Source organism: Hypanus sabinus, chromosome 8 (genome assembly GCF_030144855.1).
Source record: "Hypanus sabinus isolate sHypSab1 chromosome 8, sHypSab1.hap1, whole genome shotgun sequence".
Classification (NCBI taxonomy): Eukaryota; Metazoa; Chordata; class Chondrichthyes; order Myliobatiformes; family Dasyatidae; genus Hypanus; species Hypanus sabinus.
The window spans coordinates 151,511,937-151,538,104 of record NC_082713.1 but is presented as its reverse complement, the minus strand read 5'-3'; the positions used below and the strand labels follow the sequence as shown (position 1 = coordinate 151,538,104).

Sequence of the window (26,168 nt, the reverse complement as noted above, 5' to 3'; positions counted from 1 at the left end):
TGTCAGCACTGGTGCACCACGAGGCAATATGCTTAGTCCCCTGCTCTACTCACTTTATACTTATGACTATGAGGTTAAGCAAAGCTCCAGTGCTACACAGTATTTAAGTTTGTTCACGACACCACTGTTGTTGACCAAATCAAAGGTGGTGACGAATCAGTATTTATGAAGAAGGTTGAAAATCTAGTTAAGTGGTGCCACAATAACAACCTCTTACTCATTGTCAGCAAGACCAAGGAGGTAACTATTAACTTCAGAAGGACCAAACCAGAGGTCCATGAGCCAGTGCTCATGAGAAGGTCAGAGGTGGAGAGGGTCAGTAACTTTAAGTGCCTCAGTGTTATCATTTTAGAGGATCTGTCCTGGGTCCAGCAAGCAAGTACAGTTACAAAGAAAGCATGCCAGTGCCTTTACTTCATTAGGAGTTTATGAAGATTCAGCATGACATGTAAAACCTTCACAAACTTCTATAGATGTGTGGAGGAGAGTATATTGACTGGCTGCATCACAGGCTGGTATGGAAACACCAATGCCCTTGAACAGAAAATCCTACAAAAGGTAGTGGATATGGCCCAGTCCATCACAGATAAAGCCCTCCCAAACATTGAGCACATCTACATGAGTGCTGTCTCAAAAAAGCAGCATCCATCATCAAGGACGACACCACTCAGTTCATGGTGTGTTCTCATTGATGCCATCAGGAAGAAGGCACAGGAGCCTCAGGACTCACAGCAGGAACAGTTCTCCCTCAGCCACCAGGCTCCTGAACCAGAGAGGATGACCTCACTCGACTTCATTTGCCACATCACTGAAATAGTCCCACAACCTACGGGCTCAGTTCAAGGACTCATCATCTCATGTTCTCAACATTTATTATTATTATTTCTTCTGTATTTGTACAGTTTGCTGTCTTTTGCACATTAGTTATTTATCCGTCCTGTTGAGTGTGATCTTTCATTGATTCTATTCTGTTTGTTGGATTTACTGAATATGCCCACAAGAAATCAATTCTCAGGGCTGTAAAGTTTTCTTTCCCCACAGCACTGCTCGATGTATAGAATAAACAACCTTCTCATACATTCAGGTGTATAAAATAATACCATGAGCTTTAATTTCTCCATTACTTGCAATCAACAAATCAGATGCTCATGGCACTGATTTTGAGAAGTTTTTTTTCTCGTGCATGTAAGAAAAAAACTCTAAATTAAGCATAACTTCGTTCATTTTGATCAGTGAAGGTAGACAAAAAACATTCAAAATATGCATTAATTGCATTTTAAATGTTCGTTAATAACTTAAATATTTTTTGTTTAGAATGTAGACATTTTTGCTGAATTGTTACTGTATTTTTAATATGGTATAGCAATGTATATATATGTTCTAAAACTTTAAGAAGATCCTTTACCTAATATTTCAATCAAATATGCAGCATATTTTTAAAAAATTTCAACAGAAGTGCCTAAATAAAGAAGATACATCAGCAGAAACTCATATTAGGTTTCCCCAGGTGCTCTGCTTTCTTCCTGATTCCTAAAGACCTATTGGCTGGTAGACTAATTCATTGATGTTGAATTGCCCCTTGTATAGGTGTGTTGCATGGGGAAGGAGAGGTAGGGGAGGGAGCTAATGGTATTTGAGAGAAAATAGATTACAGGGAAATAAGTGGGGAGGATGGAATTGATGGAATGAGTCAGCATGGACTGATGTTGAAATATGAAAAATGTATTAAATCATGGAGTTTAAAAGGTCTGTGCCTGAAATTTCAAGATAATTTGAAGTTTGGCTACTTGTAATCACACTATACTGAAGAAATATTGCAGCATTTTAAAATTTCCCAGTTCAGGTATTTTGTTTGGCATTTTAGTGCTGCTTCAAAATATGATTCAAGGAGTAACATACGCCACCTTAGAAGGCTTGCTGTGCACACCGGCCCTATGATGATTCAATGAATTTTGATCCATCAAGAACAAAGGGCATCTCCTCTTGCCTGTTGAATCTCCATGCTCCATCTTTGGAATGTGGAGACTGAAAAGGCCTTGCGTTATCCTGTTACAACAAATCATGGATCTAAATCTGTGAATCGTCTTGATATTTTGCCATAGCATGTTGTGAAAGTGCCACTTGCTAGTGCCTCAGCTCAGGCAATAGGGCATTTGCTTTTCAGGTGATTATTTGCAGATACCTGTGTACCTCCACAACCTGTCAGAGGGATCATGAATTTAGCACAAAGTTTTGAGATAAAACAATAAATGAAATAGATTAGCATCATGTTCAGGAATGAAAATAGAGAGGCATGGGACTGGGTGAGGGAAAGAAAAGTGAGAAGTTAATACTTGGGAGCACGAGAAAGTCTCCAGTTGCTGAAAATCCAAAGCAACACACACGAAGTGTTGGAGGAACTCAGCAGGCCATGAAACATCTGTGGAAAAGAGTAAACAGTTGATGTTTCGGGCCAAGACCCTTCATCAGCCCAGCATTTTGTGTGTTTTGCAATTAATATTTGGATTATTTTGCACTTTCATATGATCAACAATTTAAGTGAAAACATGAGGCTACATTAGGACAAGCTAATTTTCAGTACCAGTGTGGTTCATAGGCGGTAATTAACATTTAGCACATAATAAAAAGAATCACTGCTAGCTAATCCAGGATTAATTAATTATGGCTGTGAAGTTCCTTCTTGCATCGTTCCAGCTCTGCTCGAACACTGTGTTCAGTTGATATCTACTGTGCAAGGAAAGCAACTTCATGCCCCATGCAATGAATTTCAATGAGCCAGACAATGAGACACTGTGTTCACAAAGCTAACAATGAATCCACATAGGTCACACCATACAACAACATTTCATCTGCAGTATTTACTTGCAAATGTCCCATGACTGAAGCTGCTCGAAATAAGTGCAGAAATAATGAGGTTAATAGCAAGGACCATTGTCATCGTGGTCAAATTAGTGGATAATCATAATCACAAGATGTTCTGCAGATGCTGGAAATCTTGAGCAACTCCCACAAAATGCGAGAGGAACCCATCGAGTCAGGCAGCATCTGAGAATGTGAATAATCAGTTGACATTTTGGGCCAAAACCCTTCAGGACAAATGGCTAATATTTGCAAGAAATGATATTGGGCAGTTTTTAAGCACTTGAAATTCTACACAGCGATGGATTCCCAAGAGAACAGTGATGTAAAATTCCTGGTCACATGTTCTGCTGACTTTTGATCAACTGTATTCCAGTCTTTTAAAAAAAACACTTCACTTTTGAATTTTCTATTTTATTCTTAGGTTGGTACAGAGGATTTGTTTTAAGAAATCCAAGCACGAAGGTACAGTATATACATCTACACAATATAATTTTGCACATAGATTATGCAACTTTGTGAATTCTGTTCAAGAGTAAATGTGCTTAAGTTACTAGTTTATTGTAAAATGTTAAGATACCCTACAGCATGTCCCAGATAAACTGTCATGCTTTATTTCTGGTGTCCCTTTGTGTTAAAGACTCCATTAATACTTGCATTTGTTCAGAGGGATGCAAATATTTCACTTGAGCCATAATGACTATTTTTATTTGGGCTTTCTTAAAGCTTGCATTGTAGGATTTTGATTTGTTTACTGCTTCTTGCTTTAAGTGCAATATGATTGGAAAATCTCCAATTCCTTGTGAACTCCTGACATCCATTTTTACCTTGCTAGCATCTCTCCAGATCCCTACACTCTAAATTGCCTGCCGGCTCATCTGTCATTCAAAGCATAAAATCCCTCCATCTAAGCTTAAGGGCAGAGATATTGCTTTTGGCTCCCAGTGCAAACTGAGTCTTTGTTACTGAATTTGGTCCTTAAAGACATTCATTAAAATCACTCCCATTGATCACACCTTTGGGTTTGAGAATTGCCTAATTTCTCAATACCTGGCAATATTTCTGTGTGATGTCTGTGTCAAACTTTGTTTAATGTAAAATTCCTTTGTTTTACTTAAAGTACCTTGAAATTGCTACAAAAATGCAAATTGTTATATATGGTGCTTTGTTTTGGAGTATATTTAGAGCATGTGTTTTGCATTGTTATACAGAATGTAATTTTTAAGCAATTAGGGTAGCTTGAAAAATTAATATTTTTCTCATTCTTAAAGGGAATTTTCCCCGCTGCCTATATTCACTTGAAAAATGCAAATGTCAAAAACAAAGGGTAAGTTCAGCGATTCTATAGTGTGAAGGAAAGAACTGTTCACAGGCTTAATTTTCTAAATGGGTTTGGGAATATTCATATTATGATTTGCACAGTTATTAAACCGAATTGCTACTGTAATTACCCTATCATGGTATCAAGCTGCTTGCAGGAAGATATAATTAAGCTTAACTGAAGAAAATATCCTTCATAATCTGTAATTGTTCTCCAGTCATGATCAAATTGGCTGCTTACTGAAGACTGTCGTGATTTGCAATTTATGATTAATTGCTATGTAGTCCTGGAAGTACTTCCTGGTTTATTGAGTTATTAGAGTGGGGAAATATAACTACATGCATTTCCCTGTAAATAAAAGAGTATCTATAGTTGGCAATTATAACTTAATGATTCTTTGGCTAGATTGGTTGCACTTAAAGTTTGAAATATAACCGTGTTACTATTATATACCCTCTGCACATGTACGAGAAATTTACTCATCTTTGTTCACCTTATCACTATAATCTTGGACACGTACTGTTCGTTCAGTTTATAGAAGAAGCAGTTTCAACAGTGGAGAATTTCTGATTAAGGTTTGGTCAAAACCAAGGATAGGTTGATGAGACATTTAGACTTGTGTTCCACCTTTTAGATAGCTAATTAAATATGAAGGTTTGACTGCAAGATGTACAAGATAGCTTTGCTAGTTTTTTTTCAGTCTTTAGATGGAAATGTATATGTAAGTATGTTTAAACTCATTAATTTTATGTATGTGTAAATAAATAGGCAGAAAGCCTATGATCTTGCCTGTTATCTGCCTGCAACCTCCAATGGTGACCTTGCCAGCATGAGGTTTGGAGTAATTGTACTTCTTAAAGAACTTCTGTCCATTTATGTATCAGATAGTCAGATTGGTGAACAGATGAAATGACTTGGTGGCAAGTTCCTCTGTGGGGATGAAAAAGTGATACTGGGATCTCTAAACAGGAAATGTCCCATCTGTTTCACAATGCCTCCTGCCCTCTCCTTCAATTACTTTGCATTCCAAGGTTAGCCTCGTAGTTGGCTGGTTAGCACAGCTTTCAATGGTGTCCCTGTTTTCCTTCTGTCCATTTCTGCCACAACCTTGGAGATATGTGGAAGTTTGGAGTAAATAATAGTTCTTGCCAAATCAAGACATTAATTCCAATTCCACCACTGCCAACCAGATTGCCTTCTTTGCATCACATATAAATATCAAAAGTTGCTTATTTTTCAAACTAAAGCTATCGTGTTAGTTATCCACCTGTACCTTGTATGCATGAATCTACCTGGAAATGGTATGAAATTAAAGTGCCTTGGATTTGTGCTCAAGGAAGATTATGCATTAGACACCAGATATGGCTCTCAGTAAGCCCACAAGTTTGACTCCAGTATCAGGACAGTAAAATTTTGAAATGTTATTTTCTTTATTCATCATCCATCATCATCAGGTGCCGTGCCCAGTTTGAGCTTTGACTGCCATGACCCTCTCACTCCTGTTTCGGGTCAAGTGGATCAATTCATTGGTATTCATTTCCAGTTCTCTGGCTGCTGTCTTCATCATCATTTGTCTTTGCTTTCCTCTTGCTTTCTTCCCTTCAGTCTTTCCCATAATTACCGTGCATTCTAACCCCTCTTTCCTATCACATGTCCAATGAAGTTATGTTGCCTTTTCATGATCTTATACATTATTTCTCTTTTTGTGCTTGCTCTGTTCATGACATCCTTGTTAGATATTCGTTTCGTCCACGATGTTCTTTGCATCCACCTCAAAAAACACATCTCTGCTGCTTCAATTCATTTCCTCATGTTACTAGATATTGTCCAACATTCTGAGCCATATAACATAACTGGATAAACGTAACATTTTAGTACTCTGAGGCAGGTTGTCATGCCTAGTTTAGTGTTGGTCAGTATACTCGTCATTCTCGTAAAGGTGTCTTTTGCCATCTCTATTCTTCTTTTGATGACCATGTTGCATCTGTCATCTGATGTCACCCAGCTTCCTAAGTAGCAAAAGTTCTGTACTTGTGTTATGTCTTCCCTGTTTATTCTCAGCCTGCAGATAGGATTCTCCTTCTTTTTGGATATCACCATACATTGTTTTTTTGCAATTGATAGAGCCATTTCTGCACTTTCTTCAACAACTATATCAACTAAGTTTTATAGTTCTTCCTCTATACTTGCAATTAACAGTGTCATCCGCATATCTGAAATTATTGATGTTTTCACCGCCAACTTTCATGGCCAAGATGACTCTTATTTTTTGTAATATTGTTTCACTGTACACATTAAACACATCAGGGGAGAAAACACACCCTTGTCTAACGCCTCTCTTGATTTTCGTAAACTGACTCACTTTTCCATCTATACTTACAGCTGCAGTTTGTTCCCAGTACAGATTTCTGATTACACGGAAGTCTTTTGAATCTAGGATCTAGAGTTTCCTGTAATATTTCAAATAACTTATTGTGCTTCACTTTATCAAATGCTTTTGTGTAGTTGATAAAACAAACAAATCTTTTAGTGCTTGGATAGCTTGTTCTGATAGTATCCTTAAAATCAACATCGCATTTCTTGGACCTTTGTTTTTCACAAAACCACATTGTTCTTTACCTATTTCAATTTTGTATACCTCTATCAAATCGCTTCTCAATCTTCTATGTTCTAAAGAATACAGTCCGAGCCTTTTCAATCTTTCCTTACAACTCAGGTCCTCCAGATGTGGCAACATCCTTGTAAATTTTCTCTGTACTTCAATTTAAAACAAAAATACCCATTACTAAATATGTAGGTTACCATTACTATAAGGATATTTTATTTTAAAAGGTGAAAGCATTTTAAGCACAACAAATAAATATATTTAATTGCTGAAGTTTTTCAAGAAGATTGTGCTTGAGAATCATTCAAATCTGCAGACACATGCAGAGGAGATTATTTTTTGCCCATTACTTACATAAGGAAGATAAATATTTCAGTCATTCTGCACAAAAGAAGCAAAATGGCCCATTTCTTCTGTAAGTTAATGTAGATAGGCGACCTTCAATTTATGACAGATCTGTTCTCTTTACAATCACAGGCAATTTGAAACAATCATTCCAACAGAAGACACAGTCATCACAGAAATGACAGGAACTTTACGAGAATGGGGGATAATGTGGAAACAGCTTTATGTGGTAACAATTTTCTTTTTTTTTGTATTTAAAAAGCATATATCCTGAAATATACTTTGATAACTCCCTCCTCTGACCTCTCCTTCAGTGTAACAGTTGTAGAAATTCCAGCAGTGGAGAGTTGGTGCAGGACCCAAAGAAATTCACCCTATTTCTACTGCAGAGAAATATGCTCGGATTATCAGTGTATCCATAAGCTTTGCTAGTGTTTAACAATGGGTTTTAATATTAGATGGCACATCCACATTCTTCTCATGCGTGAACATTTTTGAGTCTTGCGTAATCTTTAAGCAGACCTTAAAGATGCCATCCATGTGTTGAACTTGACAGCAGTGGAAACAGTGGTGTAGATTTTATTGTTTTTTTTTCTCAACTCATTTGTAAGTTGGCTCGGTAGTTAAATATATAATGAGCTCTGCTTTGCATCCATTATGGTTTTTTTTGTCTACATTTCTTCAAATTGTCATTTAACTTGCTGTCCTACTTCTGCTTTTACGTTCTCGAAATTAAACCTGGAGAATATTGATTCATAATATTTCCTCTGCGCCAAAAGTCCTTCTGAAGGTAACCTTGCAAGAAACTTTGCCCATTTCTGAATTTTAATAATAATGTTACTGAGTTATGACCATAATGTCAAATGTGTCAGACGCCAAAGGGTATTTGAAATGAAGCCCTCAATTTTCCTTTTCACCTTGATGCTTCGAGCTTTGTAATACATCAGAATGAGGGGAAAACACCTGGGAGTTTAGGGTCTCAAAGTTTGCTGTTCTCTCCGTAATATATTGATGTACTTATTGAGGTACAGTGCAGAACAGGCCTTTGAGCCATGCTGCCCAGCAACTCCCCCATGATTTAACCACAACCTAATCATGGGACAATTTACAATGACCAGTTTGAACGCCTTTGTACTGTGGGAGGAAATGAGAACACCCGGAGGAAACCCACACGATCATGGAGAGAACATACAAACACCTTAACAGCGGCTGTGGCAAAGGGAAAATTTATATAAAACAATGTCATGAGTAGCAAGCATAATCACAATATAGACTGTAGCTTTTATAAGGTAAAAATACAATCTTACTCCCATCTGTCCATACCTTGAAGGGTGGCTAAATCTACTGGGGTAGGAGCTTTCCTCAGCTGACTGTTGAAGTGAATGTTTACACAAAATACTCTGCAGATGCTGGGGTCAAAGCAACACACACAACATGTTGGAGGAACTCAGCAGGTTGGGCAGCATCCGCAGAAACGAACAGTCAACATTTCGGCCCGAAACATTGGCTGTTCATTTCCACAGATGCTGCCCGACCCGCTGAGTTCCTCCAGCGTGTTGTGCGTGAGCTGAATGTTTGTCTTCTTTTTAAGGCAAACCACAATTATTGCTTGTTTTTCTTAACCTATTCTACAAAGTGAGATCTAAATATACCACAATTCGGTATGATCCTGAAGTAGCATTTATAAAATAATCAGATGAATAAGCACATATTCAAGGAACAAAACTACTGCATAATCTATTGTTTTATTTTTCATTTTGAGTGTGTCTGGTGTGATCAAGTATTATCCAACACCTAAAATATTCTCTTATTAAGCTTGTATCTGCAAAGTAAGTATTCTATTACATGAAATGGAAAGACATTGAAATTAAAGACTGCAGTCCGGCAAAGAATGTTTAGATGATTTGGCATCGTGAACCGTCTCACTGAAGTTTTCTCAGTATCCTTGCAGAAGTTCAATTAGTGAGAGGGGAAGATTTGTTCAGGTCAACTAGGTCACCTTGTGACCAGCAACTAGTTGTCAAGCAAAGCCTGCAAACAGACCATCAGCTTTCTCGCCAGAAGGTAGCATGTATGCGGAAAATTAAATTGCAAGACAGCATGGAAAATCTGTTTAAACAAAAAGGATGGAAAGTAAACAAAGGATAATTCATTGCTTTCACTTCCTGTGCTGTGTCAGTTGTGAATTATTTTTTGCTGCGGGTTCTTTCAAATAATGCTGCCGAATCATTTGCCTCCAATGAAGGGATTAAAATGCATTAGTCTCAGCTATTAAAGTGAATAAACATAGAAGGTCAGAACACTAATATTGTCCAGCACCTGAAATAGAGATTGTATTGTATGTCACAGACTTATCCAAGGAAATAATTTTCAAATTAGATGCACATATTGAATCCAAAAGTGTCCAAAATATCTACTTCCCAACTTGCATTGATTTATACCCAATATTTACAGTCTACAGCTGCTGGAAATCAGAACTTGCTATCAATCTGGTAGATTGATTAAAAACAATTGGTTCTGAAAGGTTGTTTCCATAACAAAATATATTCCCCGGCTCCATTCTAAAATGAAATACCATGTAGAATTTTCAGCGACCGCCCTACATTTTAAAGAAATTTCTTATTTAAATTCACGCCCCACATCCCCATGGAAACATGGCATTTCGGGTCAGGAGGACTCTGGAGAAACGCCTCAGCTACCATCTGCTACAGGCTCAGTGAGTATTTCAGTCGATCAAAAAGGATTGACAACATTTTTATTAAAGGATGCTGATCCAAAGCTACCAGTTGTTTTCTTGCTCAGTACCAGCCAAATGTGAAGCTTAATGGATTTGCTATCAGGTCAAACGAGAAACAGCAGAAGACTCTGGCGCCCAAAACCTGGAGATTTTAATTTGTGGGGCAGGTGCTGGAGCTGCCAAGCTGCAAAATGTAATTAATTTATAAAATTTTCTGCTAACTTTGAAGATTTTTTTTTCAAAAAACACCTTTCTTTCTGCAATTCATTCCTCTATCCTTTTCTCTTCTCAACCCACCTCCCACATAATGAAGTCAATTTTCCCAAATTTCCTTTCTTCACAGTCCCCACCCCATACCTCCTCCTGTCTGGACTGTGCTGCTTGAGGCAGGTATTGATTTTGTAAGATCAGATATTTCCACCCTAATGTAGCACAATTTGATGCCTTAAGGCAGCGTCGGATCAGAGCCAGGGACAGTGACGTGGGCTGAATTCAAAAGCAGATCAGGATGTGTCCTTTAGCAGGGTGGGAGCATGTAGAAAATGGTTTTCCAGTGACCTTGATTATAATCAAATGAAATTGCGTGGAATCCTATTCAGTCCAATATCCAGTTCCTGCAGCAAGAAGACCTGCACTGTCAACAACTTTGTGTTTTCAGAGAAGTCCCTGGCCATGCATCATATTTGTTCTCAATTGAATGTGTATGTAGTTTGCAAGTGACTTCAGTAAAGAGAACTTGAAATGGAAAACCTGATCGCCAACAGCATTGATTAATTGACAGTTTTTTAAAAAAAGAAAACGGCTACATTCCAGAAAAGCGACAGAAGAGAAAATGGTGTTAAAGATTTGTAGAGTAAATTTGTGTGCTTTGCAGATTAGGCAGTATTCATTGATGAGACGTGACTGAATTTAGTTCCACCTCATGACTGCCATGAAAGTATATGCATTTCAAATGAGCGAATTAATTATTTCTCTCATGTCTTCGCTATCCTGAGGACACTTTGGGATTTTTATTAAATTTTAGTTTGTTTTTCTCTTCAAGGCATTTAGTTTGAATTGGGAACAAATGTGATTTATGGCTAAGAATCTTTCCAAACACTCCAAGGCCATTTACTTAAATGTTTCTGCATGATTGAATCAGGAGGTTTTGTCGTAATAGGCCAATTTATACGTTCACTTTTGTGAGAAAATTAAATATTTTGAAAGGTTGATTTCCATAAGTTTCTCAACCCCCCCCCCCCCAACCTCACAAGTGCTTGTCTTTCAATCTCATGAAGATGTTTTGGTTACCATTTTCAATTCTACCTGTATGTATTTGGCTTTATTTTGATTGTAAATGCTGCTGATTGTAAATGTAGCTCCACATCCTCTTTGTGTGTTGGTAGATCTTTCTGTATAGACCATGATGACAGTCCATGTTTTTGACATCAACTACTTTTTAAAAGAATGTCATTTCCACGAAGTATACTTCATCTCATTTTTTTTTTCCTTTTCTGACAGAAGAATGAAGGGGATTTGTTCCACCGACTGTGGCATGTGATGAATGAACTGCTTGATCTCCGTAGGCAGGTCCTTGTGGGGCATCTAACCCATGATCGGATCAAAGATGTAAAACGGCACATTACAGCCCGCCTGGATTGGGGAAATGAGTAAGCACTACCTAATGACTATGGTGGTATATAATATTTAATGTTTAATTTTATTTCACAATGATGTTCCACAGCAGCCAATAATGTAATGTGGAAGCACAAACAGAAAAGTAATATTCTAATATCAGTGCCATGCAGAAATGTTAATGCTTAGCATAATCGATTATAATTGAACCATAACATAAATATTAAATAAATAAAATTATGGGTGAGAGGATATGTGGGGTGGGGTGACATCAGGCCAAGTAGTTTTGGAAATGAGTAAATAAAATTGCTTATAATATATCTATGTTAAAAGGATATTTAAAATCAAGCACATTTTACTTATTTGTATGTTTATTGTATGAAGTGAAAGCTCTAAAATTACTAAGGATAAAGAAATCCGGCTAAACCACGTTTGGGAGTAGTTATGTAGGAGTTCTGGCAAATTTCTACAATGTACCATGGAGAGCATTCTAACTGGCTGCATCACTATCTAGTATGGGCGGGGTGGGGATGGTGGGCTGCTGCACAAAATCAAGATAAGTTGCAGAGAGTTGTAAACTTAGTCATCTTCATGATGGGCACTAGCCTCCATATTATCCAGGCATCTTCAAGGAAAGGCAGCATTCGTCATTAAGGACCCCTATTACCCAGGTCATGCCTTGTTCTTGTTGCTACCATCAGAGAAGCAGGTACAGGAGCCTGAAGGCAAACACTCACCAATTCAGGAACAGCTTCTTCCCCTCTGCCATCCGATTTCTGAATGGACATTGAATCCATGAACAATGCCTCACTACTTTTTAAAATATTTCTCTTTTTGCACTATTTATTTAAATTTGCTATTTAATATATACTCCTATAATTTGCTTTTTTTCTCTGTTATGTATTACATTGTATTGCTGCTGCAAAGACAAAGACAAATCTTACTACATATGGTGGTGATATAAAAATTGATTCTGGAAGGGTCATTGACTTCAGTGTATTTTCTGTTGTGTTTTAACTTAGGGAAATCTGTGTTTAAGTGAACTTCCTGTTACATTTACCTTCAAGATGGGTGTTTAGCAGTCCTGAGAAAATTTCTGCAGCTGGTTTTTTTGTCACTCTTGTGAAGTATCTTTTTATACGTCTGACATTTTACACCATCGAATGTGGCTGCCCATCTAGCCAGCTTGCTGTATGCCTAATTAATTTACATGCAATTAAAATGCCACTTCTGGTGTAAGTGACATCTGGACAATGGAAAGAATGGTCTCTGTTTGCAAATTATTTGCATATCAGCAGCCATTTTGAATGTAAATAGTCAACTAGCCAAGGAATAAAAGCAGTAAACAGCAATGAAAGCAAATGATATATTTATGTATGCCTTGAATGCTTTAATTTCCAAATTGGGAATGAAAGAAACACCCCATGAGCCTTTTTGTTAATTTGCGTATTTTAGTTTTAACACATTATGTAGACTTCAATTTCTGATCACTGACTCCCTTTACAACAATAGGTAACATGTGGTACAAATTCACTTAGGTTTCCATGAGTTGGAAGCAGAGAAATGAAGTTTAAGTTGAATCCAAAACAAAAAGCTGGAAGTACTCAACAAGTCAAACAACACTTGTGGAAAGAGAAACTGAGTTGTTGTTTCAGGCTGAAAACTGGGGAAGTGAGAAGTTGGCCTCAACATCCAGGGAGGTGTTTCCATTATTTATGGAGCCACCTGGTTAGTAGGTAAATGAGGAAACTTTGTTCAAGGAGAGAAAAGAAATAAAGGAATTCGTTAAAGCGGCAAAATGCAGGTCAGAGGTGCGCAGAACATGTAACTAAAAGGAGAGTGTTGAAAATATGTACCAGAAGATGAGATATTATCAACAGAGAGAGAGAGATAACCATAGAACATTACAGCACAGAAACAGGCCTTTTGGCCCTTCTTGGCTGTGCCAAACCATTTTTTCTGCCTAGTCCCACTGACTTGCACCTGGGCCATATCCCTCCCCGAACCCCTCTCTAAACCTTACAACAGATCTAGCCATTTCTGGTGAAGCCAAACTCCTTAAGGCATGCGCCCAGGCAATAGATGAGATGCTTAGATTTAGCCTCATTGGAGAGGTGCAGGAGGGTGCAGGTGGATATTGTGATTGAGATCATAATGATTTCAGTGGTCGTTACAGAAAATCTTTCCTACCGAATGCAATAAGCATATACACCAGTTCATATCTGTGTGACAGGAGAACACGTTTCATAGTACAAAAGTCTCTTTTATTATTTTGTACATTATTATGGCACTGTATTGCACACTGGTAAATTAGTGTGTATATAATTCTGTACTTTATTAGTTAATATTACTGTATTATATTTATTATTGCTAATTGTGTGTTTTTAAATGTTGCTGTTGTAACAATATAATTTCCCACTCAGGATCAATGAAGTACTTATTTTTATTAAGTGATAAACATTGGTAGTTTGGGGTCATTCCTGTGGAAGTGTGGTAATGCTCCTCAAAGTACTGCTCCTCAAACACAGGAGATTCTGCAGATGCTGAAAATCCACAGGGCGCACAAGAATGCTGGAGGAACTCAGCATGTCAGGCAGCATCAATGGAAAAGGATAGAGTCAACAGTTTGGGCCAAGACCATCCATCAGGACTGGAAAGGAAGGTGGAAGAAAACCGAGCAAGAAGCTGGGAGGAGGGGAAGGAGTACAAGCTAGAAGGTGATAGGTGAAGCCGGGTGAGGGAGAAGCTCACTGGGCGAGGGAAAAGGGATGAAGAGAGAAGCTGTGAGGTGATAGATGGAAAAAGTAAAGGGCTAAACAAGGAGAAATTTAATAGAAGAGAGTGGACAATGGGAGAAAGGGAAGGAGGAGGGCAACCAGAGGGAGGTGACAAGAAGACGGGTAAAAGGGATGCCAAAGTGGGGTCTTTCGGTCACTGTTGACAGGACCAGAGCAGAAACAGCTGCAGATTCTCTTATATCTCCAGACACCTACTGAACAATGGCCATTCAAGGTTGAGAAAGATGCCATATCCTTCTACTGACGGCATGCAATGTTCTCAACTGTAGACCCTTGTCTAATATTTGGAGGAAGAATAGTAATTCCATGAATACTTCAACCAAAAGTACTGAAACAATTTCACAATGGTCACCCAGGCATCAGTTGAATAGAAAGTCTTGGCAAGAAGTTTTGTGTACTTGCCAGTTATTGATGACGATATCACAGCTGTATGTAGTGTACTCCTGTCTCTATGGCTACAAAGAATCCAAGTAGAGCTAATCCACAACCATGGCCTCAGCGAATCAGACATTGGAGTTGAGTACATATTGACTTTGCTAGCCCAATCTATGAGTGTACCTACTTTGCCCTAGTTGACACCTATTCCAAATGGCCAGATGTATTACCTACAAAGTCAACAATGACAGAGGCTCCAGATCTTCAGCCACTTAGAAATTCTGGAAACGCCTGCTTCCAATGATGCCATTTAATTCAGTTCACAGCAGTTTGCTGCATTCTACCAGAACAGTGGATTTATCCACATCTGCTCACCCCCATATCATTCACAGACCAAAGGCCAAGCAGAGAGGTTTGTGGATACGTTCAGACAGTTGTTTTTGAAATCAAGAGGGGAAGGAGCATCGTTTGAGGCTCTCAATATATTCCTGCTGCCATCTCAAATTGTACCGCCTCCAGGGCTTTGAGGGGATGTGTCCAGCTGAAGTGCTTTTGGGAAGAAAACTGCAGTTTTGGATGAGACATCTGAGACAGCAGATGGTCAGATGCACAAAGACAGCCACATCAACCTTGGTCGGCGAGTTAAATCATTCAAGCCTGGATCTGCAAAATGGTCCAGCTATGATCACAGAGGGCAAAACCGCTGGGTAGCAGGTCAGATTGTCAAACGAACTGGAAAGTACTCTATGAAGGAATCATAGATGGACATAGCTGGCTTTGCCACATCAATCAGTTGTGACCATGTCCTCCCGAAAGCTCAAGTTCGTTGGGCAGATCTTCAAAAACAGAACAGCACCTTCATCTCTTCCTGGAAGGATTCGAATGACCCCAACTGAACCAACCACCAGTGGCAAACACCATCATATCAAGAAAGTAAAAGGCTGCAACCACTAAGAAGGACTAATTGTCAGCGTAAGCTGGTTCTTCCATTCCAAATCAATCCTCTGCTCAAATCCTACAGGTAATCAACTTCCAGAGGGAGGTGTTATGGCTGGCCAGGATAGTCAGCTGAAACCTATCCCAGCTGGACTTTCACTGAAAGGTTGTTTTCCTAATTCAGGACTCAATTGTTCTGGGGTAAACCATTTAAATAGTTGTACTGGGGAGTGTACGTTTGAGTTGAATCTTAAGACTGGTGAACTGAATAAAGGGTTATTTCAAATTCCATCTTTTTCTATTGTCTGGCTTTGGGTCTCATCAGTAGTTTTAGGAAGCAACTACAACAGTGGTCTAGGGTTAGAATGGAAGGCATTCTTAATGGTACAATACTATACAAAAGTTTTAGAAATATATAAGTAGCTGAGGTGTCTCAGACTTTTGCACATTACTGTTGTAATTTTCCGTATTGCACTGTACTGCTGACATATATAAGTGGTGATAAACCTAATTGTGATATGTGTCTCTATTGTGGACTGACAGTAGGAAGGAGGCAGGGAGAGGGGAATTATAGTTGCAAAAAGGGGAAGGGAGCAGGAAGCACCAGAGAGTCATTCCGTAATGATCAATAAACCAATAGTTTGGAATCAAATGACCTCGCCTGGCATCTCAGGGCTGTGTGTGTCTGCAGCTGTACCACAACCCTGCTCCAACACTCCTCTGCCACCTGTCTGACATCCCTTTGACAGAGCTTCACCATCACCATTCCCAACAGCTTTTGCTCCCACCAAATTTACAAACTTTTGCTCCACGCTGACAAAAAAAATATTGCATTAAAATCTTAGGCACCCTAGTTATGTACAAACAGTATATGTGTCTAAGATTTTTGTGCAGTACTGAATAACAGAGGGTATTGGGACCATTTGTGCTGCAGGTGTAGATACATTGATGATAATTGGACAGAGGTTTCTTCAAACCTGCCTGACTTATGTCCCCACAGTGATATGAAAGACATTGGGGTAGGTTGTTCCTTGATTGTTAATCACTGTGCTCAATACTTCCTGATTGCTTGCTTAACAGCGGCCTTTGGTAGTATGTAAATGTGGTCAGGATCAATGGTTGGCACTGCTACATCCACACAGCATGAAAAGTTTATCATGAATCACAGACCCACCTTTTGCTCTGGTCTATCCGATATAAAGTGAAGCCTTCAGTTCTTACTGATGTGTCCTGTGTGTCTTGAGTGAGCCATGTCTCTGTTAAACACACAATGCAGCCATCTCTCATTTCCTTCTGATACACCAATCATGCTCTTATGTTCCCAGTCTTGTTCTCCAGTGACTGTACATTTGCTAACATGATACTGGATAGAGGAAGTTTCATACCCTGACATTTCAGTCTGGGTTGGAGTCCTTCCTTCAACTTTTCCAGCCATAACAGTGTGCCTTCGTCCACTGAAAATATTGTACCTGCATACCTGAGAGTTAATAGAATGACTGAAGAGTGACTGTCGCAGCTGAAACTTAAGTAAAAAGTGTTGCATAAATCCAGTATAAAGAGGCAAATCTCTTTCAACAGGAAAAGGTCCGCTTTGCAGTGGAAATTATGGGCTCCTTAAGTTAAGGAAATTAAGGGAAACCCAATTTCCCTCGGGATCAACAAAGTATGTCTGTCTGAATGAGCAGAATTGGAACATTTCATCATCCAGGACACTGACCAATTGTAGTGTATTTTATTGACCAATTGTAGTGTATTTTATCACCCCAACTGAATGCAGATACATAAGGATTGGTCATAAGCAAGAGCATGGCTGTACAAAATTTAAAAGTGATCCATGTGTTTATATGTGTAACTGACTGCATTGTTACATAGATAATTCCTTTTAGCCTTGAATCATTGTGAGCTAACATTGAAAATTATCCGCAATGTCATGACTAAATATCTAAAGTAAACACAGAGCTGTCATTGGGAACTGTAGGCCCTTTGTACCATCTTTCTGGCAGCAGCTGCTCTGTGTTCTTTCAGTCATTTAAACATTAATAGATGATATATCGATAAATGAATGAAACATCACTTTTGTTTTGAAGTGGAGATGCGGACAGGGTTGCACAATCTGTTTGTGACACAGCTGTTTTGTTGATTAGCCACTCAGTAAATTGGAATTCTTCCTCTGTGTTTCATGTCTGTTGAAATTTCCAGCATAAAATATAACATCAGTTTCCTTTTGGAAGTGGAGAGGTGGAATCAGATCTCTCAAATGTCTTGACAGCCAATTACCTTAAACAACATTAGTTTTATTACCGGTGAATTTTTAGCTAGGCACAGTCAAATGTGATAGGTGGTTCAGTACAGACCGATGGGCCAATGGGTCTTTTTCTGTGCTGTGACTTTTGTAATGTATATTCCCCCCCCGTGCTCAAAAGATTCTTGGTTTTAACTTGTTTCTGATCAGTGTGCTGCATACTTTCCACCTAGGGGGCCACTTGAGTGGCAATGGTGCTATTGTTTTTAAAACCTCACTTAACACTGCTTTAGCACATTTGTCTATGAATGTATTAATGAAAAGGTGTTGCACAGTTTATGAAGTTTATTTTGGTTTAAAAAGTATACCTTTTTAATGTATGCCTTGCATCCTTTTAAGATTGGGTGTTTATCACAAATTCTGGCCACAATTTGAAATATATAAAAAGAGCCCTCATTTAAGATATTAACCACTGTTCTTGGGATAGTTGCTTCCACTGTGTTGCATCGATACGCAATTTGATTCTGAAATTCTTATTTTGTAGTTTGTTATAGCATTTCTCTAGCCAGCAAATGCCAACCGGGGTTAAATCCACATTGCTCATCAGTGGTGGTTGCTTAAATTATCGTTGAATGCCATTGTTTTACAGAAGAGTTCCAACGGAAGAAGGGAAGCTGGTTACACTGGCATCCCAGGCATATAGTACCCACCCTCAAACACACAGACAAAATGCTGGAGGAACTCGGTAGGCCGATCAGCATTTATGGAAAACAGTATAATTGATTGTTTGGGCCGAGACCCTTCCTCAGGACTGGAGAAAAAAAGATGAGGTCTGAGTCCCGACAAAGGGTCTTGGCCTGAAATGTTGACAGTGCTTCTTCCTATAGATGCTGCCTGGCCTGCTGCGTTCCACCAGGATTTTGTGTGTGTTGCTTGAGGTCTGAGTTAGAAGGTGAAGAGACAGGAGGTGATAGGTGAAACTAGGAGGGGGGAGGGTTGAAATAAAGAGCTGGGAAGTTGATTGGTGATAAAGATATGGGGCTGGAGAAGGGGGAATCTGATAGGAGAGGACAGAAGGCCATGTATTTTTAAAAAAAGAGGGGAGGAGCAGCAGAGTGCAGGCAGGCAGATAAGGTGAGAGAGAAAAGGGGACGGGGAATCATGAAGGAGGTGAGGTGGGTGGCCATTAGTGTAAATTCAAGAAATCTATGTTTATGCCATCAGGTTGGAGGTTGCTCAGACAGAATATAAAATATTGCTCCTCCAACCTGAGTTTTGACCTCCCTGCAACCGTAGAGGAGGCCATGGAGTGACAGTTCGGAATGGGAAGTGGAATTAAAATGGCTGGCTACTGAGAGATCCTGCTTTTTCTGGCGTATGGAGCATAGGTGCTCGGCAAAGCAGTCTTCCAGTCTATGTTGGGTCTCACCAGTGGTGGTGAGGGAAGAGGTATAGCACTTGTTCTGCTTGTAAAGGTACGTGCCAGGAGGGAGATCAATACGGAGAGACGAAGGGAGAATGGATTTGCACAGGGAGCGATCCCTACGAAAAGCAGAAAGTGGGGGTGAGGGAAAGATGTGCTTGGTTGTGGGATCCCGTTGGAAATGGTGGAAGTTACGGAGAATTATATGCTGGACACGGAGGCTGAAGGGGGCGTTAGGTGAGAACACGAGGAACCCTGTTACTGGTGGGGTGGCGGAAGGATGACGTGAAGGCTGATGTGTATGAAATGGAAGAGATGTGGTTGAGGGCAGTGTAATGGTGGAGGATGGGAAGCCCCTTTCTTTGAAGGAGGAGGACATCTCCCTCATTCTGTATTGAACATCCTCATCCTGAGAGCTGATGCAGTGGAGGAATTGAGAGAAGGGGATTTTTACAATTAACAAGGTGGGAAGAAGTATAGTCAAGGTATCTGTTAGAGTCAGTGGGCTTGAAATAGACATCAGTAGATAAGCTGTCTCCAGAGATAGAGACAGAGAGATTGAGAAAGAGATCGAGAATCTCCTTGCCTGTGCTCTCTGGTGCTCCTCCCCCTTTTCTTTCTTTCATGGCCTTCTGTCCTTTCCTATTAGATCTCCCCCTTTTCCGGCCCTGTATCTCTTTCACCAAACAAATTCCCAGCTCTTTACTTCACCCCTCCCCCTCCTGGTTTCTCTATCATTTTGTCTTTTTTCCTCCCCTTCCACCTTCTAACTCCTGGGGAAGGGTCTCGGTCTCAAACATTGACCGTATATTTTTCCAGAGATGCCGTTTGGCCTGCGGAGTTCCTCCAGCATTTTATGTCTGTTTCTTGGAATTCCAGCATCTGCAGATTTTCACTTGTTTGTTATTAGAATCCACCCGCAATTAGTTCAGGAATTTACTGTCCCCACCCAGGAACAAATTTCAATGTACTTGATTGAGTCTGATGAGGTCCTGTAATTCTTTGTGCTGCATCAGGGGGGATACCAGTTCTGAGCCATCTACCAGAGTCTGACTTGCAAATTCCATTTAGAGGAGGAATGGACTTATTGAGTTAAAGACCAATAAGATCTTTTGTCACTGATGTCAGCCTTTCACAATAGCACAATTCCCTTTCTAATCTTGCCAACATTTTGCCCCAATGAGGAAGCAATTGGCCTTATTCCACTTCTGGGTTGTTTAGAGAAAGCTTCACTTCTGTTCTGGAGTGTTTGGTCCTGGAACAAGACCAAATAGCTTGTTTTTCTTCAATTTGTGGAAAAACAATCTTTCTATTTTGTTTGAACTCCTGAGACTGCTATTAAAATAACTATGACTGAGCATAATTATTTTACATATAAGTGGTCAAATTTGAGTTTTGGAGTATTTGAAAGTAAATACCAAAAACTAAAACTCTTGTTTTGGTAGATATTTTTTCAGTTTGAATTTTAATGCGAGAAAGAAATGATCTTCAACACCTTTCATGCATCATCAATTGAGGCTTTCAACTGAAAGACTTGTTCCAGTGTGGCATTTTATTTGGAAGCATTTAACAGGCTTGTTTTTCATTTAAGTGCATTCAGTCAGAGGGCCTCAAGTGGGATAAATGTAATGAAACAATATTTAGTAATTTAGATTATTAATTATTATTTATTTTTTAAAAAGAAGATTAGTTTTAATTGCCACATGTACATTGAGACATCCAGTGAAATGTGATATTGGTTTCAATGACAGGCACAGTCCGAAGATGTACCGGGGCGGCCACCAAGAGTCACCATGCTTCTGGCGCTAACGTAGCTTGTCCACAGCTTAGTATCCCTAACCCATACACCCATGGGAAATCCATGTGGTCACAGACAGACCATACAAACTCCTTACAGGCAGCGGCAGAATTGAACCCGGATTGCTGGTGCTGTAATAGCACTAATCACTACGCTACCTTGCCACTAATCACTACGCTACCTTGCCACTCCAATTGGAGAGAGTTCCTTGTGCTTTAAAAATCACTCCCCTTGCATGATTACTACTGAAGCAGATAGCAGATAATAACAATCAGCAACAAGGATTAATATTGCTCAGAAGTACCTGTTCCAATCTGCAAGGGTTGCATGCAAAATGCTCATCATCAGGCCGAATTTGTAAGCATTTGTGTACAGGTGAGAAATGATTGCAATTAACTGTATGTTAGGAGCCAAAGGGAGATGAAACCTACAATGTCACCTTGTGCATTGACAGCTGACACGATCCATGCTCCGTCATGATTTTTAAAATGTGTTTGTTTGAGGATGCAGAATTGGATCAAACCTTACGTACTTAGTTGTAGTGCTGTAGAAAATTCAGAAACATAGCACATAAAATTATGTTCAGAGAAATAGATCCAAATCCCACATGCCATGGTTATGTAGAACCTGCCCGAACAACTTCTTAGTACATTTCACTCCTATAAATAAATCTATTATTTGAGACCTGAACAAAATATCCAGGTAGCCATTGTGAACTTCATGTACCTGGAACAGGCAGAAATTTCAACTGTCCGTTTTAAAACTTGTACTTGCTGTCAAGTAATAGTAATAATAGTAATCATACAACTGTGATGGTCATTTCTCCCAAACACATTGCATAATATTCACAATCACTCTTTCCTCTCTCGTATGAAAGGGAGATATTAATTTAAGGGTGACCAGCAGTTAATTTGCCATTGGGCCTCAACTTCAGGTTTCCCATTGACCTTCGGGCTGCAATCTTTGGTAGCGACCCCTGGAATTGAGGAAACTTTAGTGCTTATATGCTCTCCACATCCTTCACCATTATCCTTGTTCCTTTGCATCCTCAGGTCTGCTTCCTTCAGGAACGGTTGGATGAAAGGCAGAGGTTAATGGTTGCTATTTAAGGATGGTGACCACATAATTGGGTCACGCAGTATCCCAGACAAGCCCCCCCAAATATGTGACTGTGACCAAGTAACTGATGAAACTGGATATGGAAGTCTTTATACATCATGATTATCACCATGAACAGTAATCCTTGGCGTGTTACATAATTTGGAGATGGGATATATAGGTGAAGTATTGGATATGAATGTACCAAAGCAAGAAGGAAGAGCAGTACCTGTTCTCTGGAGGGAAGATTTGCGCACAGGTTTTTGCATGAGAAAACTGTTGAAATAGCCTACAGTTGGAAGCACTGTGAAATCCTTGAAACAATGATTAGTGGGCTTCAAGGAGAATGGAGCATATTAGCATCCAGCTGGGCACCTTTTTGTAGGATCTGAATCCATTCTTGCTTCCAAAGAATTAGTGTTACAAGTCTACATGTTTAGGCACAAATCCACTATCCTGTCTGAGAATGTTTCATCCCTCTACACCCTGCCAATTTCTTGTAATTGTCTGTTGGATATCTACTCTAACTCTACTCTTGTGCTGGGATGGAGTAGTTTGGAGCTAGGCCTTCTAAGCCCAGAGCAGTTTGAAGTTCTTCATTTGCACCCTCGTCCATTGAAAGTCAACTGTGTTCTACTGCCAACATTGAATATGTTTGAAGTATTGAGACTTGCAAAGACTAGTGGGATGGACAAGGCACAATAGTTTTGTTTTGGATTTTGTATATACAGAAGATCAAAGTAGCTTGATTTGTCACATGTATATCAAAACATACAGTGAAATGCATCATTTACATCAAATCAAATCAGCAAAGCAAGGGTTATGTTGGACAGCCTGCAAATGTTGCCACATTTCCAGTGCCAACATAGCACACCCATGACCCTTCATCTGTGCACCTTTGGTAGCAAATTGGAGCACCTGGAGAACACCCTCACAGCAACGGGAAGAGCAAACAATCTCCTTTGAGGCAGTGGTGGGAATTGAACCCTAATTGGGTGTCACTGGTGCTGTTCTATAGCTAACTGCTACAGTACTGTGCCACTCTATATATTAAAAAAACCCCGCTGTATCCAGGTAGATACCTTGGGCAATGCAGAGAAAAGTGAAGAGTGTCGGAAGAGAATTGAGGCTGCCCCTTTGGTTGTGTTGCTCAGGGATAGTCCTCTCTGGTTGCCTTCCTATATCTTCCTTTTTCTGCTGTTTGCTCTCCTAAAACTTTATTGGGCATTTTTGTGCTTTCATGCTGGTTGGGATCTTGCAGCATAGAGCAAATTACTACAAATCTTGATACCCACCCAGTCAAGTGTCTGGGGTTCACCTGGTGCAGTTAAACAACAAAAACGTTATTTGAGTGCAGCACTGGTCTGTTTTATAGAAGTGTGGTGTTTATTGTATATTCACTTCTATCTATTGCCAGCATAATGTGTTTTGGTCATATACACCAGCTGGAAACTGACTCAGAAGAATTCAATTTAGTTATGATGCATTTGGTGGCTGCAAGCAATTGTGGTTGAAATTGGTCATCTTTTGCCTTGGAGAAGCCTGCATTCCTTTTCAAGTCTTATTATCAATCTACCCTCAATTTATTTTGACAAGCTCATTGAATAGCAGGTATTACTGTCTTTCCTTATGCAACAGTGGAATTGAAGCTGTGAGAGATAAATGCAACCATCCCTAATCTGAATAGGATCTAGAAAGCAGACATTTGTGGCTATTTGTCTGTCACCTTGGCAACCAGTGGTTTTGCAGAGCAGGAGCATTTGTGGCTGCAGGAGGAGGCAGCTTTTGATGAGAGTATTCACCCTGTGGAGGTTGGAGTTAGAATTTCGGGGATGGGGGTGGTGGTGGTGCAAATAGTATATGGTTTGGGCAAGTGTGAAGCTCCAATTTGGCAACAACAACATCAGTTCTGCACCACACACTGATTGACAGAGGGATCTGCCAATTCTGTAATCTCTGCAGGCATGAAAGTATGATGTCCGGTACAACACATTCCACAAAAATGCACAAATGTGCCTTGAGACCATCCCTAGTATTTAAAAATCACTTGTCTTTCAGATTCAAATTTTGAGACAATGATGTTGGAGGAGAAATGGTTTCTGTGTATTGATTTTTAAAGACTCATTTAACTCCTGTTGTGCTTTCTTTTTCTTGCCTGTTACTATAAACATTTATCAGCAAGTTGATGGAGGTTACAGTACCTATTAGAGTACAAGCGTTTAAAATATCCAAGTGACGTAGCACAGTCGTAGATCATATTATTTTTGCTGCTGCGATTAATTTGACTCCTTTCCACTTTCATGCTCAGTAATTTCTCCAAATGCAATTTTCTAATGGCATGTCCTGATTGACGTCATTAAAAAGGAAATTACACTAAATTATATTTTTATTTGCAGAGTGTGTCTCATCATGGGTTTATTTTTGGAAAAAAGATGATGAAAGTTGTAGGTGGATGCTTGAGATCTTTGTACTTGCCACAATAGAATCAGAGGAAACATATTATATAGGTCAAGAAAATGTGTTACGTGTTTAGATCACTATCACTTGATATCTGGAATGGCAGCTGACAGGAGGCCTGACTGGTGGTCTTGAAGCTGCCGTGTGCCATCTGCTGCATTTCTGTATCGTAGCAGAGGGCATATTGATGCAGCTCAGTGTTACCTAAAGCCTGGGATTGTTGGTTCTACAAACGTTTTGGGAATCCAAAGCTGTCGCATCTTGCACTCACAGTTCTAACCTGACACCAGATTTCTGATTTCTGTCATTTTTGCCTTTTGGATTTGGGTGATTAAATTTAGGAGAGATGAGCTTGAAAGCCAGTACAGACCTAATTTATGTCAAAAATCAGACTTAATCTTTGTGTCACAGATTATACCAGATAGGTGGTGTCTGTGAGGGCACGGTCTCCTGTGAACTGATTCTGTCATCCTAATGACAGAAGTGCATAGAATAGTCAAATGTGTGAGTAGCAGTTATCACAAAACATTGCAAATTAAATGGAATAGCTCTTTTGTTTAGCTTTTCATCTGAAAGGTTATTCAGACTGATTTTTTTGTGTCAGGCTAGAACAGGCATGGGCAAACTACGGCCCGGGGGCCATATGCGGCCCGTTAAGCTTTTTAATCCGGCCCGCAGAACTTGATGAAATTATATTAATAAACCTTGTTAACGTTTTTTCCCCGCAATTCTGGCGTTTTTCCAATATATGACGCACTCTATATACATTGACCTTTGTTGAGGTGCAGCGTATTACTCCGCATTTGCGCTTTACTCTTTGTTCGGCTCGAACTATTTGTGTGAACAGGCATTCAGCGTCATGAACATCAACAAAGCCAGCCACAGATCCAAGTTAACTGACCAACACCTCAGATCCATCCTGAGAATCGCCACAACAAAACTAAATCTAGACTTTGATGCGCTGGCTAAAAAGGGAGACCAACAACACTGTTCCCACTGAAAATAAAAATAAGTTTCTTCGTTGTGTTATGTAAAAAATGCATTTGAAAATATTTTTTTCAATAAGCCTTACATGTTACATGTCATTTCTGTTAAGTGATGGACATGAGTAGTGCGCAGGTGCACATACGTTCTCAAAATAAAAAATGCGCTCCAGATCAAATAACGCGCTCCGCATACTGGCGCGCTGTCACTGTTCTGTCTTTTGCTGGTCGTTGTTGAGTTTTGGCACAGGGGACAATTGAATAAGAAGGAGCAGGACAAGTAGACCTGCATCTCCTACCGTTTTTGAAATAAAGACAGTCAGGAGGAGAGTGATGATGATAATATCTTGAAGGATAACAGAATTTTCAGTGCTTTAAAATAATAACTGTTACTATTAAAAAAAGCTGTATTTATTCATTTAATTTTCAGTGTTTTAAAAGTCATTTCAATAAATAGCTAAATACCATGGGACTTCAGAGACAGATATTTTGTTGTAATGCATTTGTTCATTTTCAATTGAAATTAAAGCGCATGTTTTCTGCATATCCCATGATATTTTATTTTCTCTTATGAGGT

General features: G+C 39.4%; 1 protein-coding gene across 1 annotated transcript in view; it reads left to right on the top strand.

The window, feature by feature from the left end:
* The window catches only part of dock4 (dedicator of cytokinesis 4), a 370,374-nt gene that overhangs the window by 86,817 nt on the left and 257,389 nt on the right, over window positions 1-26,168 (top strand). The window contains exons 3-6 of the mRNA XM_059978246.1: window positions 3,284-3,324; window positions 4,131-4,186; window positions 7,263-7,359; window positions 11,368-11,516. Of these exons, the coding sequence (XP_059834229.1) occupies window positions 3,284-3,324; window positions 4,131-4,186; window positions 7,263-7,359; window positions 11,368-11,516 (343 nt within the window). The remainder of the gene's footprint in view (window positions 1-3,283; window positions 3,325-4,130; window positions 4,187-7,262; window positions 7,360-11,367; window positions 11,517-26,168) is intronic.